The 16,456-nt window shown below is 36.5% G+C and overlaps 1 protein-coding gene across 1 annotated transcript in view; it reads right to left on the bottom strand.

Annotated features, from left to right (window-relative positions):
• Positions 1-430: 430 nt before the first annotated feature.
• The window catches only part of snx19a (sorting nexin 19a), a 19,652-nt gene continuing 3,626 nt past the window's right edge, over positions 431-16,456 (bottom strand). Inside the window, exons 4-12 of the mRNA XM_016288772.1 lie at positions 16,137-16,237; positions 15,915-16,031; positions 15,701-15,789; positions 15,521-15,614; positions 14,953-15,097; positions 14,561-14,684; positions 2,111-2,295; positions 1,839-1,926; positions 431-1,725 (exon numbers count right to left, since the gene is read on the bottom strand). Of these exons, the coding sequence (XP_016144258.1) occupies positions 1,596-1,725; positions 1,839-1,926; positions 2,111-2,295; positions 14,561-14,684; positions 14,953-15,097; positions 15,521-15,614; positions 15,701-15,789; positions 15,915-16,031; positions 16,137-16,237 (1,073 nt within the window). The 3' untranslated portion in view covers positions 431-1,595. The remainder of the gene's footprint in view (positions 1,726-1,838; positions 1,927-2,110; positions 2,296-14,560; positions 14,685-14,952; positions 15,098-15,520; positions 15,615-15,700; positions 15,790-15,914; positions 16,032-16,136; positions 16,238-16,456) is intronic.

Raw genomic sequence — 16,456 nt, 5'->3', positions numbered from 1 at the left:
GAAAGAAGTCTCTTACGCTCATCAAGTTTGCATGAATTTGATCAAAAAACAGTAAAAAAGTAATGTTGTGAAATATTACAATTTGAAATAACTCTTTTCTATTTGAATATATTTTCAAATTAAATTAATTCTGTCATAGCAAAGCTGAAGTTTTCACATGTCTTAACACGATCCTTCAGAAATAATTCCAACATAATGATTTGGTGCTCAATAAACATTTCTTACAATTATCAATGTTAAAAACGTTTATGATGTTTAATTTTTTTGTAAACTGTGATTCATTTTTTTCATGATTCTTTGATTAATATAAAGTTAACAAGAACAGCATTTATTTGAAAATACATTGTAAATGTATTGACTGTCATTTGATCAGTTCAATGTACCCTTGCTGAATAAAGGTATTCATTTCTTAAAATAACAAATAAATAAAATGACCGTTCTCAAACTTTCAAATGGTAGCGTATACAAAAACTGCTGAATTATTATTCCATGCAAATTAATACTTTCAATACTAAGACTTTTAAGACTTTTTGATCATTTCAAAGAGTCACAGGGAGGACAAAAATACCTAAACAACCAGATTGCCAAGAAGGGATTTTCACTGATCCCTCTTAATGTTTTGTCTATAACCACACAGAACAGAGACAACAAATTAAACAATTAAAAATAGGTCTAGTCCCAGCAATGATAATTCTTATATTTGACAAATGCTAATGTCCATGAAGAATTTGAGCCGTCTGTGGTTTCTCAGACAGGAAATATTGGAAAATGTGTGCTGATGTGTATCTGCTATAATATAAATAAAAATATTATGATCTATAAAGATTCGACTGCAGTATGAGGTTTGGACAAAAAATAAGGCTCATAGAAAGAACACAACAGATTAAAAAAAGAACAAGCAGGTGCGTTTAGTTTTTCTTTTGGGTATTTTATGTAGAACTGTCATAAATTTCAGAAGATAATATAAACACCATTTTAAATAAATACATGTCTTTAAAACATTAAATTGAAATAGAATATTACTTTCCTTTCTCCTATTTAAATTGACCTTAGTCAGGGTAGCATTGTATTTAATTTTTGACAGTAATAAAATCGAGGCTGTGAGAGATAGAAGTGCAGTGCATTCAATTGATTGTCCTGACAACATACCCATTGTTCAGCTGATGAAACGCCTTTCAGAAAATAACTAGTTTGACAAAAGTCCTGAATAAGGTGCATATAAGGTGCATACTTTATGAATGTACTACAATTACATTCAAGAGCTTATTTGAGTGGTCTCCAAGGACTTTGATGTGAAATTAAATTCACTTGAAAGTTACTCTGAATAGAAAATATTCAGTATTCAAAGACAACACATTGTGGGTAAGTTTAAGTTCAAAATGGTGCCTTAAACCTTATTTTGAACTTCTACTCCAAACCCATTTGAAAGAGACAGTTAGAAAGTTAGAAAGTCAGATAGAAACTGAGAGACAAAAACAGCTGTCTACAAAGCCAGCCAAACTGATAAGCCAGACTGATAAAAACACATCCAAATGTCCTCATCTCAAAACCACTGCACTAGTTTTGAAAGAGGGAAGAAAAGAAACATGGTGTCTTTAGGTGGATGATGGTGTTTTCTCTACATCCCCAGGGAGACTCTGAAGTAAAGACCTCTGGAACGTCTCCTCAGAAAATTCTGGAACAAGGAACTCCAGCAGCAGGTCAAAAATACCGTAAACCAAGTGCCTGAATGGCCCCACACAAAACAACACAAGTGTTAATTGTCAATACAGTAGTTTATACAGTATAGCAACAAGAGAGATCATTGAAGATTATTTTATGGATTTAGAATATATAACCTGTTAATACTGGGGTCCTGTAGAGATTTCAGCACATGCTCCCATACCAGCCTGCATTTCCCAGAGCCAAGCATGTCTGTAATTAACTCTACAATTCACACAAAACACAAACAACAATTTCATGTCAGTGCTTGCAATGAAAGCTCTTGATGCACAACGGTAGGTACAATGTGACTGTGTCAAATATGTCTAAATGGGAATGAAGGCAATCCAGCTCATTCATTCTGAAGATCTTCCATTCAAGAGGCTGTAATGTTTTGGTATGAACTGACCTGGGAACAGCTGCATGAGGCAGTGCAGGCATTGGAGTCTCGTCTTCTCTCTCTGCTCTGGGCTTCTCTCTGGCCGAGGCACCGCAGGCAGCACCCCCCCGGGCCACACTGCATCCTGGAGAACACGCAGGTAGATCACCCAGCATGGGGCGCTGGTTAGGTGGGCTATACCTACGTCTAACCATCTCAGGAAGACGAAAAAAGAGAATAGACCTTAGGATTTCGAGGAGTTTTCAAATAAACTTCTTGATGAAGCATACAGTACCATTCTAAGGAAGCATAAGTAGTTTGAAGTGATTCATGTATAAAATTATGTAAAAGTTTAACTCACTCAACTTTAAATGACTCTTATGATCAAAAACATACAATGTGACCAGTGTAGCCTGATTCCCAGCAAACAAATAATTCAATTAAATTCAATTAATTACTCTTGTGAGCCAGTTATTTTAAATTAATGAAAAACAATGAACAGTGTAGCCCAAGTCACAAGCAAATGACTCTTATGAACCAGTTCTTTTTTAGTGATTCAAAAACATACAGCATAACCAACATAGCTCGAATCCCAAAATAAGTAACGCTTAATAGCAGGTTATTTTTAGTGAATCAAAAACATACAGCGTGACCAGTGTAGCCTGATTCCCAACAAACAAATAACTCTTGTGAGCCAGTTATTTTAAGTGAATGAAAAACATACAGCATGACCAGTGTAGCCCGATTCCCAGATCAAGCGACTCTTTTAAGCCAGTTCTTTTTAGAGAATTAAACACGTACAGCGTGACCAATGTAACCTGATTCCAGAAGCAATTGATTCTTATGAGCTGATTATTTTTAGTGAATCCAAATCATATAGCGTGACAGTATAGCCCTGAAAGAAATTACTCTCATACGCTGGTTCTTTTAATGAATAAGCATTAGTAGAGAGTGAAATTCTCAAAATTGACATAACAGCTGAATAGCAAAATGTATGGGAATTGAATCAAAACATTGAATCAAAATTAGAGCTTGTAAATTGCAATCTAATGAGGAAATCTGTATCAATTGTCAGTCCCAGTGTGGCCATGACTAAAAAAAAATCTGTTATGTAATAACATATGCAGATCAAGTCAAAGTCTTTACAAAGACTTCAGCACCTACACTCCTGTCTGAAAATGTGATACATGTGTCTCGGATGTCAACTGCTCTGGACTATAACCTATTCTTTGTCACTCCAGCTGGGCCCTGTCATCACCTCTATCTTTATCCCTCTGTTACTTTCTTTGAAATCTCAAGGCTAATATTATGCACATCAAGCCTCACCACTAAAACAGATCTGCACACTTGAAAATCAGGCAAAGGAAACAAAATAAACTCCACAAGTGCATGAGACTTAGAAAGCATTAGGTCAGGAGGGGTCAGTGTTCTACTAACAGCTGGCTGAACATATCTCTTTATTTTTCCATTCCTCTGCCATGTGGTGCACGTGTCCCTTAAGCTCTTTGCATGTCATCTGTGTGATTGACAGTGGGGAACTAAACCAGTCTCCAGGGTTGCGTGCTTCCTCTCCAGAAATAGCAGCTAGAATGATGTGTTTACTCTACACTACACACAAACATACACAGAGAAACACTAAGACAGACATACGCACATAAATATATTGTAGGAAACTGTAATTCTGAACTAAATACAATTGATATACATTACTCAAAATACTTTTTTGTGGAAACTACCACACAAACACATATCCTTGTTTCCTCAGTCAAACACACACTTGTGCTTGCATAGACACAGACTAAACAAATAGGCATGCTGCACAGTGGAAATAAGTAATCAATGTCGAGACCACAAAAACCTTCCAGTAATATTATTCCAGTAATCCAGTAATACTTCCTTGTGATATTATTACTTCATATGTGTAGGCCTACTTATCAGTTTTTATTGCATTAGGGTAAGCTATAAAATTAAGGATAACTATGAATAAGACATGACTGTGAAGTATGTATGTATATATATATATATATATATATATATATAGTGTAATGCACTTGCTTAGCCCTTTGTTGTGATAAACAGTAAAACAGTAACAGTAAAGTGTGTTCAGCTAAATTCAATTTCCGTTTTGTCAAACGGGTATAAAAAAAGGATAGTATACCATGGCAGCCGTTGGGGCAGCCGTCGTGGGAAGACCATCGACTCCACCATGCAGGGACACCGGCAAGGCACATAAATATAGCTTTTGACTCATCATCTTTTCTACACCTGACCAACTCTTACTATGTGTTTCCATATCCCTACTATTACTACCACTCGCAAACCACGCATCACACACTATAGGCAGCGCAATCCTAACAATCTGCACACTTTGTCTATGTCTGCTAATACACTACTTTCTTTTTCTATTGGTCTCTGGAATTGTCAGTCCGCAGTAAACAAAGCAGATTTCATTACATCTATTGCTAGCCATTCAAGACTAAACCTCATGGCCCTGACAGAGACCTGGATCAAACCAGAGGACACTGCTACACCTGCGGCACTCTCCAATAATTTCTCAATTTTCCCACACTCCCCATATGACTGGAAGAGGTGTAGGTACTGGTCTGCTTATCTCTAATGATTGGAAATGTATTCATTTACCTTCTCTGGGTATTAACAGCTCATTTGAATCACATTCAGTCTCTATTACCCACCATTTTAAAATCCATTTTGTAGTTGTTTATCGACCCCCAGGACCACAAGGTAACTTCTCGGATGAATTAGATGTGCTACTCTCAAACTTTCCTCAGGATGGTACTCCCCTGTTATGCTTGGAGACTTCAACATCCACCTAGATAAACCTCAACTCTAGACTTCCCTACTCTGCTTGCCTCTTTTTATCTCAAGAGAGTGTTAACTACGGCTGCTCACAAATCAGGCAACCAACTGGACTTATTTACACACGACGCTGCTCCACTGATCATGTGCTGGTTACTCCACTGCACACCTCGGATCACTTCCTTCTCACTCTTAACCTCAACATGGTTCCTGACACAACACATACCCCTACACATGTCATCTTTCGACGTAACCTACGCTCTTTCTCACCCTCCCGGCTATCTGCTATGGTTTCATCTTCGCTTCCTTCCCCTAAACAGTTAGCTTCTCTTAATCACATTGTTAAAACAACAATTACGATATTATCGCAGGCGATATATATCGCACACCCCTACTTCAGACTTATGTGCCCTCTAGAAGCTAATGAACGTCGCTTTATTGTGCCATCCCAATTAAAAGCAATGCTGTATCTATATCTATTGACCTAACTCTAGCACTCTCTATTCTAATTCTATTCTTTAAAAAAAAAACTTGTCCTTTTCAGACTTGCACTCTATTCATTTACTGCTTGTTTTCTTAAAAAAAAAAACTAACAATAGCTTTTCTAATCTTTTTGTATTCTATCTATTTGTTTTCTTTTTATTTATTATACAATTAACAAAAGCAAAAAAGGCCTCTAACACTAGCTTGCTCTATTATTTTTCTATTCTGTTTTATTTTTATTTATTATATAATTTAAAAAAAAACTTGCTACTGAACTGCATTAAGCTAACTGAGACTTGTTATAGCACTTGCATATCATTGCTCTTTTGTTGATTTTGATTGCTTCCATTGTCCTCATTTGTAAGTCGCTTTGGATAAAAGTGTCTGCTAAATGACTACATGTAAATGTGTGTGTATATATATATATACACACACACACACACACACAAACAAACAAACAAACAAACAAACAAACACATACATACATATATATATACAGTATATATATATATATGAAAGTTTTGCTAACCTGAATGTAAAGATTCATAAACTAGGAGACAGTTACAAAAAGCAGCTGTTTATGTATAAAAATAGTATAAATGTTTGTGGACATACAGAATTTCTGCTAATTCCTGACTGACAGCGTTTCTGCACTGAATCATATTGAATAACACATTTTGAGACGTGACATAACATCTGCACAACATTCAAATGATCACTTCTTTCACAATAAAAAAATTACTGTACTTCCACACAAGTTGCAAAATAGGACATTATGCATGACTTTCTCTCATTCCCACATTGCATTCTTTATCCACATTGCATTCTTTAACCTCTCACTTAAAAAGCAATGTTTTATTGATTTTGATTCTCATCATACAGTCTTCTGCCAAGATATAAAATAAAAATATGGAGAGGCATTAGTTCAGATAACACAAAAACCATAAAAGCATTGGGTTATACAACATGTTCTGGTACAAGTATACATAGAAAAATAATCAAATCTGACCCCTTGACAGACAGGTTTTTATCTAACAATCTCTGTGTCCATGTGTATGTGTGAGTGCGCGTACAAGAAACGGACAGAACGAGAAAGGGAAAAGAGAAAACAAAAACACACGGGTTCAAAAGAGAAGCTCTGTCCCAGCCAATCACTTTAAAAGCACTGCACACACTTCAACGTCCTTACTGAAGTCTCTGAACTCTCTGAATCTCATTCAGTTCAAGTCAAAATATATCACAGTTTCCACAAAATTCTAAGCAGCACAACTGTTTTCAACAATGATAATAATAAGAAGTATTTCTTGAGCAGCACATCAGTATATTAGACTGATTTCTGAAGGGTCATGTGACACTGAAGACTGGAGTAATGGCTGCTAAAAATTCAGCTTTGCCATCACAGGATTAGTTTAGATTTTAAAAATATAGTAAAATATAAAACAGTTAAATTGTAAATAAATAAATACAATCAGTACGGTCAGCAAACAATACCAGATCGCACACTTGCACAAAGGGCAATAGTGTAAATGAAACAGAATGATGGCGAATGCCGAACAATTGTCCCATTATTCAGGTGAATTTTGTTATATCCTGTGCAATGTTTTTACTTCTCCACTGACTGAAGAGTAAAGACAGCTGACAGAGCCACTGATCTAATTTGATTTGGCTACCAGTCAGACTCAATCAGCCGATTTTTCAGATCACCTAACAAAAAGGCAAATGTCTGGCAAAAATAAAAAGACAGCTGTCTGAAAATGGCAAACTCTATGCTAAGTTAATTATTTATTTTGGGAACAAAGGAAGTAGTAGTTTGTACTCTGACTTTATAAGTCATACCTAAGACATCAACTATATAACCACTTATGTTAAGACGTCGTAGACCTTAATGTTGTGTGCTGCCCCCTTGTGGTACAAACTAAAGCAATATGCTGATGGTCAACTGCGTTATGAGTGCATATGAATGTCCATGTTTCTGCTGTTTGATGTCTCCTGGCATGTTTTATAAAAAAAAATACAGAAGAAAAATGCACAACACTAAGCTGAGGAGCATCTAGGGTTTTTTTTTTTTTTTTTTTTTTTAGAGTAGGGTTTAAGTGAATGTATTTTTGACATTTATACCATTTGCAGAATGATCAGCATCAGACCACAGAATGATCTTCATTTTCTTGAGTATGTGTGGATCTACTGGGACCTGCTCATTTGACCTGGGATTTTACAGTTACTGTGTAAGTGAGTTCATGCAGTAAGTCATCTACATCTGTTCAAAATTATTTCCAGCAAATCTGGAAAGTGTTAGCTAGAAAGGTCAACCAACAGGGGTCTAATACTATTAAGTGAAGAAATCTTGTCATAACGAAAAGAGCAAGGTTTTTTTTAATGCAAATTGTTTAGAAAGGGGCATCAATTTCAGAACAACACAAGCTCTCAGGAACCCCAAATATGGTCAGATCGTCTCTTTACAACTGAATCTATGATTTATACTACTAGACACGCACATGATGGAGTTCTCGGAATTAAGTTTAATTAATTGGCATAATGCAACATGAAAACAGAATGAAAACATCAGAACAGATGATTTCCACACACACAGACCATAAGGACCAAACAGTATTCAGCCAAGATGCTCTAGTGGTGACATGAGGTCTGCTGCAGAAATATACAACCCACTGTGGTGTTTATGCCACCACATTTAATGGGCATCTCCAAATCCAGCGACTGGACGAAACAGGATCTAGTCATCAGCACTGAAATCAAAAAGGCCAATGCATCCTAATCCAGTGACTTCATAGTAATGTCAGTGTACACAGCAAGAACATTCCCGGCCCCCGTTTGGTTTGCATTTCCAGTGGGACATTTTATTCTCGGACAGCAGCACCCTGCTGACAAAAACTGGAGCAGTTTGTTCGACTGGGGCATTAATGCTGGTTTGCAAATGCAAAATGTGGCCTGTGTGGGCATTTGTTTGTAGGCCGGTAAACTGCACAGCATATACAAAACATGGAATTTCAACTAGAAGTACAAGCCTTTACCTTTTGGGGTTGTACACTGGCTAAAATCACTAGGCTGGTGATAAAAATCCACAATTGCAAGTTATGAAGCCCAGCTGTGGCATATAAAGCCTTAGTGGGAGATGTAAAGTCATATATGAAAAACTATTCTGATTTCTGAAACAAACTGTCTTTTGTAGGTTTTAGACCAACAACATCTTTATCAACAAACTAGCAGCCATCAATGCCGGCATGTACCTGAAGTACCAACAGATCTTTTCTTCTATATTGTGACATAGATATTAATAAAAAAGGAAGAAAGTGTAGGGCAAGAATCAGTTGTTGATTAGATGGCAGCAAGCTGGTTGAATGTGAGCTCAGCAGTCAATTGTAAGAAAGAAGTGGAGTTCAAATGATTACATTTTGATTACAAATTACGAGGCCAAAAAAATGAAATATGCACAGTTGATCATTCACAATAAAAAAATCAATAGCATGCATACAGAAAACACATATGGTGAATATTTAGTTCATGCTGACATGCATTTAATGCCATGTCACTTACAATTATGTTTACTTCTCAAATAATCATGTGTGTGTGTACCTGTATTAATCTAACATTCCAGCAAGTCAGAGACTATGATCAGTGTCTTTTTTGTGTATCAGCACTCTTCTACAGTACATGTGCAAAGAATGAAGAGTGTGTGCTGAAGCCAAGGCACACCACACACATCGAGCAAACAGAGAAGGAAGCAAATGGACCAAAACCGTTACAAAGTAACCCTGTTTGAAGATGCTCCGTCCCCAGTGATGCGATACAGTGCATGCTTTGAACCACAGAGAGCCATAAGTTCCAAGATTACTGTCCAGCTAAGCACCAGAGAAACTCCCCAGTTCTGGAACAGCCAACAGAAAGCTTTCATGATTATTCTGTGGCAAGTTGATCCACTTGAACGAATAGCTGTTGAGGGAGCAATGATTCTGTTTGAAACCAGACAGATAAGACACACTCGCTAACAGTTTGAAAACGGTTAGCCAAACTAAACAAACACATTACTGGCAAATGATGAAATTGGACTTCTCACATGATATACGTGAAGCAGACATATGAACAGACTGTCCTGAAGGCGACAAGTGTGGAGATATAAAACAGCTATGGCTATTTTACAAGGCCAAGATGCTGACATGAAGATGAGACTAAAGAAGACCTCAGTCTCTAATAGCAGTCACACTTTTTAAGTCAAAATCCATCACGGCAAAGCTCCTAAAAATGACTGTTAGAGAAAAGGCGAGCATTACCATATGTCTGGCCAACTCTATCTTGGCTTTCAAGGAGACAGGATGGAGAGGGAAAGTCAGTGAGGCTTGAATATTTGTTGCTTGTTTCCATATTATTAGAAATTTCCGGAACGCCAGGTCCCAACGACATGCTGTGCTGAAGTTTGTACTTGACAGTCAAATGTTTACCAGATGGAGTCAGGAGTGATTGAAGACACGAGTAAGATGGGACACCTAATACATTTTTTATAACTAATAAATATAGGCATTTTATGTGTTATGGAAAGAACTTAAATTTGAATTTCTTTTTAATACAAATATTTAAATAATTGCTGCTTACAATAATTTTATATGGGGACAAATAAAAGTGAAAGAATGCCCTGGAGTTGCATTTTTTCAGGAACAAATGCAACATTGTTATATATTCAGAGTTTCAAAGAGCACTTTCCTGTCAATCTTCAGCACTATAGCAAATGAAATCACATTTGACCTGTACGTGAATTTGATGGATACTGAATGTGATGCAATACAAAGACGATGTACCGCAAAAAATGGCAAGAAGTGTCTTGAAGTGTCAGAGAAGGGCTGGTCCTTTTAATGAATAGTTCAAAAAGAAAAGCTACCAGTTTGAGTAGTTCGAGTCATGAATTACGCAAGCACAAAAACAGAATTCAGGACACTGCATCTGTTTATACTCAAATCCTGTCAATGCATTATTGTGTGCACATATTCCTATGCACACACAAAAACCAGTACTCAAAGTCAAGCAATCTGAGCAACTGACCACTGCATCAACACTTCATACATTTGAAACCCAGCATCTAAACTACCTCTCACCCCAAATCCAGCACCAGAACATTCTGTGCACCTCTTTCACAGGAAGTATTTCTCTAAAACGGCAGCAATCCTAATTATACAATCCTAAATATTGTTGTACTGACCCCAAACCACATGGAAAAAAACATGCCAGAGTAATTGCACATGGAATAGTTGAGACGATGCCATGCGTAAAAAATAGCTTTAGATTCAGCTGACATAAGATGCTAATTTTGGCCACACTAATTAACACCTGTCCTGTTCTGGTGATGTCATACAGACAAGGGCAGTATCAACTGTCACATCATTTAACAGACATAAGACCCATCCTAATATAACCTTCCAGAAAATAAGTTTGGCTTATGTGTATCGCGTTTTAATAAGGGCGAGGCCAAAATTCTAACTTTATCCCAAACCTAAATACGGCAATGCAAGAAACACATGCTCAAAGTGACCAGACAAGGCCTCAAGGAGAATTGCAGACACATGGCCTACTTATTTAATGAAGCACTAAAATCTGAGCATATATTAGTTTACAAATGCAAACCAAGGAATGGCTAGCTAATCTGCATTCATTTTTTTTTGTGTTTTTCTGCTTCAGTTTGAGATTACTGCATTTATATTTATGCATTTGCTAGGCACTTTTATTCAAATATGGCATTCAAGGGGATATATATATTTTTCCCAGATCATGCATTTTCTAGGAATTGAACCCACTACTTGCAGTATTTAATCATATAAAAGGACAAAGTAATGGAGTGTGTTCACATGCACAGTCTTACATCATTTATACTTAACCAGAAAAAGTCATAATGCATGCCTTATATTGTTCTTGTATCAAATAAAGCTTTTGAACTGTAGCAAAAACCAAACAGCAGAAGGTGTTTGCATGAGAAAATGTTGACAAAAAACTCATAACACTTTACTTGAAGCCTTAAAATAGATTATTAATGCATTGATAATTATCAATGCCTGTAATGCACCTTATTAGGCATTGTATGATCTCATGAATATTTGTAATACATTATAATACTTATCTATTCATTGTTACACCTTACGAAATTATAATGCATTTAAACCAATTTCAAATGTAACAAGGAATCTGCAGATATTATAATTTGTTTTAACTTTGTTTACAACTATTTATGAAAATATATCTAACTCATTACAATATATATTATGAATACCCTTACAATGTATTATACTTAAGGGCATCAAGTAAAGTGTAACCTAACAATTTCACAATCTTGTGTAATTGTGGTTTTCTTGCATTGTCAGATTTGGATAATTGTAAACTCATTTTTGAAAGTTATCCATTTTTTGTTGTACATGCATAATGTATTGACTTTATGATGTTAACATTTATAGTATCATTCAACACCAAAAAATTAATCTTGTGAAAGATTTTACAGATAAGATTTTTAAAAATCAGCAGTAACGTCTATATTTTGATTCTGTTTACTTACCAATAAACAACCTTTCTCTGACTACTAAGAGAGAAACAAATAAAACATCATTTTGATCTATTTTAGCTGAAGTTGTGTTGGAAAACATAGGCCTGCTGAAAGCACTGAAGGAGGATATTTCAATGTGCGTGCAACAAATATTAACACTGGCACGAGGAGTGAGGTACTCTGGGGAAGCGACAGCACATGCTGTAAAAATGCTGTAATCCTCGCGAGGAAGACATGAGCTCACAGGAAGTGTGAACACACCCACATGCATTGTTATGATTCTTCCTTTTGGAGTAAGAAACACCATCAAGTTCAGCAGGTGATCAGATAATACAGATTACCAGCTGGCAGCATTACAGTCTCAGGAAATTTACTTGCCTATTCTCGCTGGGACATTTAGTACAAAAAGACTTTAAAGGGCGTTTAAAGTCAACGCCCATTTATCAAACATAACCACCTGTGTACTTTTTTTAAACAATCTGTTACCGTACATGAGATTGTTGCATTATCTACAATAAATAACAATCATTAAACTAAAGGACTCATTAATCTTGGGACCATACGGCAAACCTGGGACAACAGCCTGTGAGGTCTTTTCACAACATCACCATCACTTCTCTAACTACTTATGACAGCTTACATATGTCTGGCCCACACAAATGACGCAAGCCTCTTGAACCAGATGCAATCCTGTTGAATAGCTCGCTGGCCAGTTATCAGCAAGCCCTGCTGCGGTCCAATCACCTTCCTGCACTTCGCCGCTCATTTACTTCTAATTAGGTGGAACGCAGCGCATGCACAAGAAGCTCTGCTTTCCGTGCTTCTAAAAAAATATTTTCCTTTAAAGTCTGATGGAGACTTGTGCAGATGAATGAATGGACAAACATTAATGACCAGCCTCACCCAAAACAAGTGTTCATTTTTTAATATAATTACATGCTGATTTGCATAATATTAAACAATTTTAACATGACCCTGCTGTTATTAATTTTTTTCTCATAGAATGGTTCAGCAAGGGTCTTGTGAAATAAAATTCAGCTTGAAAAGGGATTATATCTTTGAAAGAATTTCATACTAGGTCACTTAGACTTGTCTCCAAAGCCAGCATGATGGGATAGAGTAATGTCAGGTTTATAACATTACAACATTCAATGTCTTGATTTTGCTTTGAGCCATGCACAAACTCTAATGCACTTTAATTAAAAATGCACAATATTACTCAAATTTAACAATGCACTGTTTAAAGGGACAGTCCACCAAAAAAAATTAAAATTCTGTCATCATTTATTCAGCTTAATGTCTTTCCAAACCTGTATGACTTTCCTCCTTCTGTGGATCATAACAGAAGCTATTTAAAAGAATGTTTGTAACCAAACAGTTTCAGTTCATATACAATGAACCTGAAACTGTTGGAACAACATCAGGGAAATGATGACAGAATTTTCATTTTTGGATAGACTGTCTCTTTAAATCTGAACATGGCAAGCAAAGTGACTACAGGCCATTAATTAGTATTGATTAGTTTGATCAGTGCATTTACACACAGGGAGGACTATAATGACTGTACCTCACCTAGGCCTGGGCGATAAAACGGTATCGATATTTATCGACGGTACACCTTCTTCGATAACAATATAAAAAATGTTTGTTATAGGCACATGCTATGAGTGACGCAGACAGCACACACAAACACGAACATGAGTGCTGTGCCTGCCTGTGATGAGGAGACTGTGAGTAAAGAATGAATATTAATCGAATTTAAAATAAACATTTGCATTTGAATTAAAAAATAGTACAATCAAATGTTATGAGTGCGTCAGGGAGTGTCATCAGTGGAGCACGAGATGCGGTGATGATGAAGTAAGTGACGTTGTAGTTTAATGTTTTGTTAATTCATTCAAAATATTAGAGAAATATAGAAGCTCAATGCCTAAAAGACCGAAACCAAGCCATTCACACAGAACGCATATTCAGCGCATTTTCTAGACAGACAAATACGACTGCTGCAGTTGCGTCTCACACAAGAGAGACAGCCATGCAAAGTTAAAACTATTTAAACTTTTAGAAAACACGTCGCAAATTTCAAAATTTCGGAGGTTTATTCCTTTTCCACTGCGTCTCGTATGTTTTTAAAGGCAATCTCTGTGATGGGCGATTCGGCTCTTTGTATTAAGCAATGCATAAATACATAATGCTGTTTTGTTCATAATTGTTTATGCAATTTACGAAATTATATTTGATTTAAATGAGTTACTTTAGACGTAATGCACGTTTTTTTATAGACAGTTACTTCCTTGCGTTGACAATTTAATGTGCTGCATTATTTTGCTCATTGCACCCTCCTGTGGCCTCAGGAGACAAGCCAAAAGTTTAACCTATTTAATCTGCATATAAAACATTAGAAATTAGATATTTGTTTCATTTTTATTTTGTTTTTGACTGTTAAAACAAAAAAATATATTTGTTGTTTGTCTCAATAAATTGAGTTAATTTAAAAATACAGTGGTTAAATGTAAAAAAAAAAATTATATTGCTCTTTGTTTTAAAAAAGGTTATAAAAATGTCAATAATTATAGATACCGAACGATATGAGACATTATATCGTTGATAAATTTTTTAGCTATATTGCCCAGCCCTAACCTCACCTTTCAATAAAAGTGCCAAAGAGCAGTCTGATGGTTTTCTGGATGTTTTCTGTACACAGCCAGCTCCACTGGTCCTTCATCAGCAAGCACAAGATATTCAGAGCGATATCTGCCAGGGCAGTGTCTGCACCATCACAAACACACAGCAGCTTGAAACATCAAAATTTGGCTGTGTAAAGTTTGGTTAGATCATATCAGATAAATGCTTTGATTTCACATAAAATAATTAAAACTATAACAAGTTATAGTTCATCAACACTATACTGCCCTCTCCAGTTTGATCGGGTGTACAACAAGTTCCTTGTCACATTATCCGACACAATTCCAATGTGCATTTGAGTATTTAAAAAAGAGTTTCAAGCTCTGGCTTTTAAAGTTCTTAGTTGATCTACCTGCTCCTCTTCCTCTTTTTTCTACAGATCTCTGCTCTCTCATGTGTCCTCCTCCTGCACAATGACTCTTGACACCCCCGTCCACCTGCTTCTCCTGTTCCTCCACAAACCCCCGCAGATCTGACAGGGAGAAACCTCGAAGAACCTACAGAAAGAGATGAAAAGAGATGCGTCTGCCATTAACACACAGAGAATCAGAGCCAGTTACTGGGAGTACTTAATCAGGTTTCAGGGGTACTTCACTGACTGGAGCTGAATAATGGCACTATTGTCTTGCCACAGCTGCTTTACAGCAGAAAGTCAGAGCAAGTCTGCAGACTTTGGCCTTTCAGAGTTGACAGGTTTCACAAAAAAGCACATGGTGTAATGATGGGCACAAGCTCTGATTTTTTTGTAGCCTCAATGGGTGGACATCACACATGTTTGATATTTTGAGCAATAAGTAAAAACCTTGCCATTCTCAAAACAATGCATCAATATTATATTAATTATATCTGTTCATGTTCAGGTTGCATGGACAGATTGCAAACTACTATTTACGTGGTTTTGCATGATATGAAAGACTCACTGAGCAGCGTTCAATGAAAGAGTACATCACTTTAGGTTGCAGGCTTGGAACGTTAAGAGTAGGAGCTATTTTACTGGAGAATCTCAGACGGGGTCTGAAATATGAAAGGACAGTTTGTGAAATTAAAAACAATAGGAATACTGTCTTGACTTATTTCATCTAAGTCCCATATATTCTAACTTTCTTTGTAGGTCTCCTTCATCTGTGGGGCTCTGGGGTTCTGAACGCGGAAATGCAGTCTTCAGAGTGTCCACTATGTTCTCCACCATCTGTTTATATGGGAAACATGTCGTACAGACAAACAGGCAAAACAAACAGAAATGTCACACTAAAAGTCTTTCTAAAGATTAAAATGAATTTAAGTACATTATGTCATGTCCCATGATAGAGTGACCTTGTCTATGCGTGAACTTGACGGCTTTTTCTGGAAAGCTGCTGTGGCATCAGTGTTGAGGGCAAGAAATTCATGCACCTCCTCACTGTTAGCTGCCTCTGGGATGGTGCACAGTTTCTGCAGGAGTCGAAAAGGAAGTTTGAGAGATAATAAGTCTAGGGTTTTTCATAAAAGTCACATTTCATCTGCCCAAAGTTTTATCAGTGAAGGGAAATCTCTTACCCTGAGGAATGATTCCAGTTGGCTTCTCCTGGCTTCCACTTTGTCTGTGTCTAGGTTGCTGAAGGGAAGGTCTGGGAAGACTTTCTTTGGACCTTTGACATCTTAAATGTGAGCAAACATTTTTAATATGGATCAAAGTCAAGATGATGCACCTAACTGTCAACATGACATCTTTGGTTATGATTATTTATAGTTACAGTTACAATCTCAGTACAGCATGTATAGATATTAAATATTTACATTAACAAGATTTGTCGTTTAAAAGGTTTGAGACTTCAGTGTACTGCCCTGAAGACAAGCTAAAACGATATATATATATA

This window comes from Sinocyclocheilus grahami, unplaced genomic scaffold (genome assembly GCF_001515645.1).
Source record: "Sinocyclocheilus grahami isolate Dianchi unplaced genomic scaffold, SAMN03320097.WGS_v1.1 scaffold12.1, whole genome shotgun sequence".
In the NCBI taxonomy this organism is placed as follows: Eukaryota; Metazoa; Chordata; class Actinopteri; order Cypriniformes; family Cyprinidae; genus Sinocyclocheilus; species Sinocyclocheilus grahami.
Note: the sequence above shows the minus strand (reverse complement) of the source record. Positions and strands in the feature narration are given on the sequence as shown.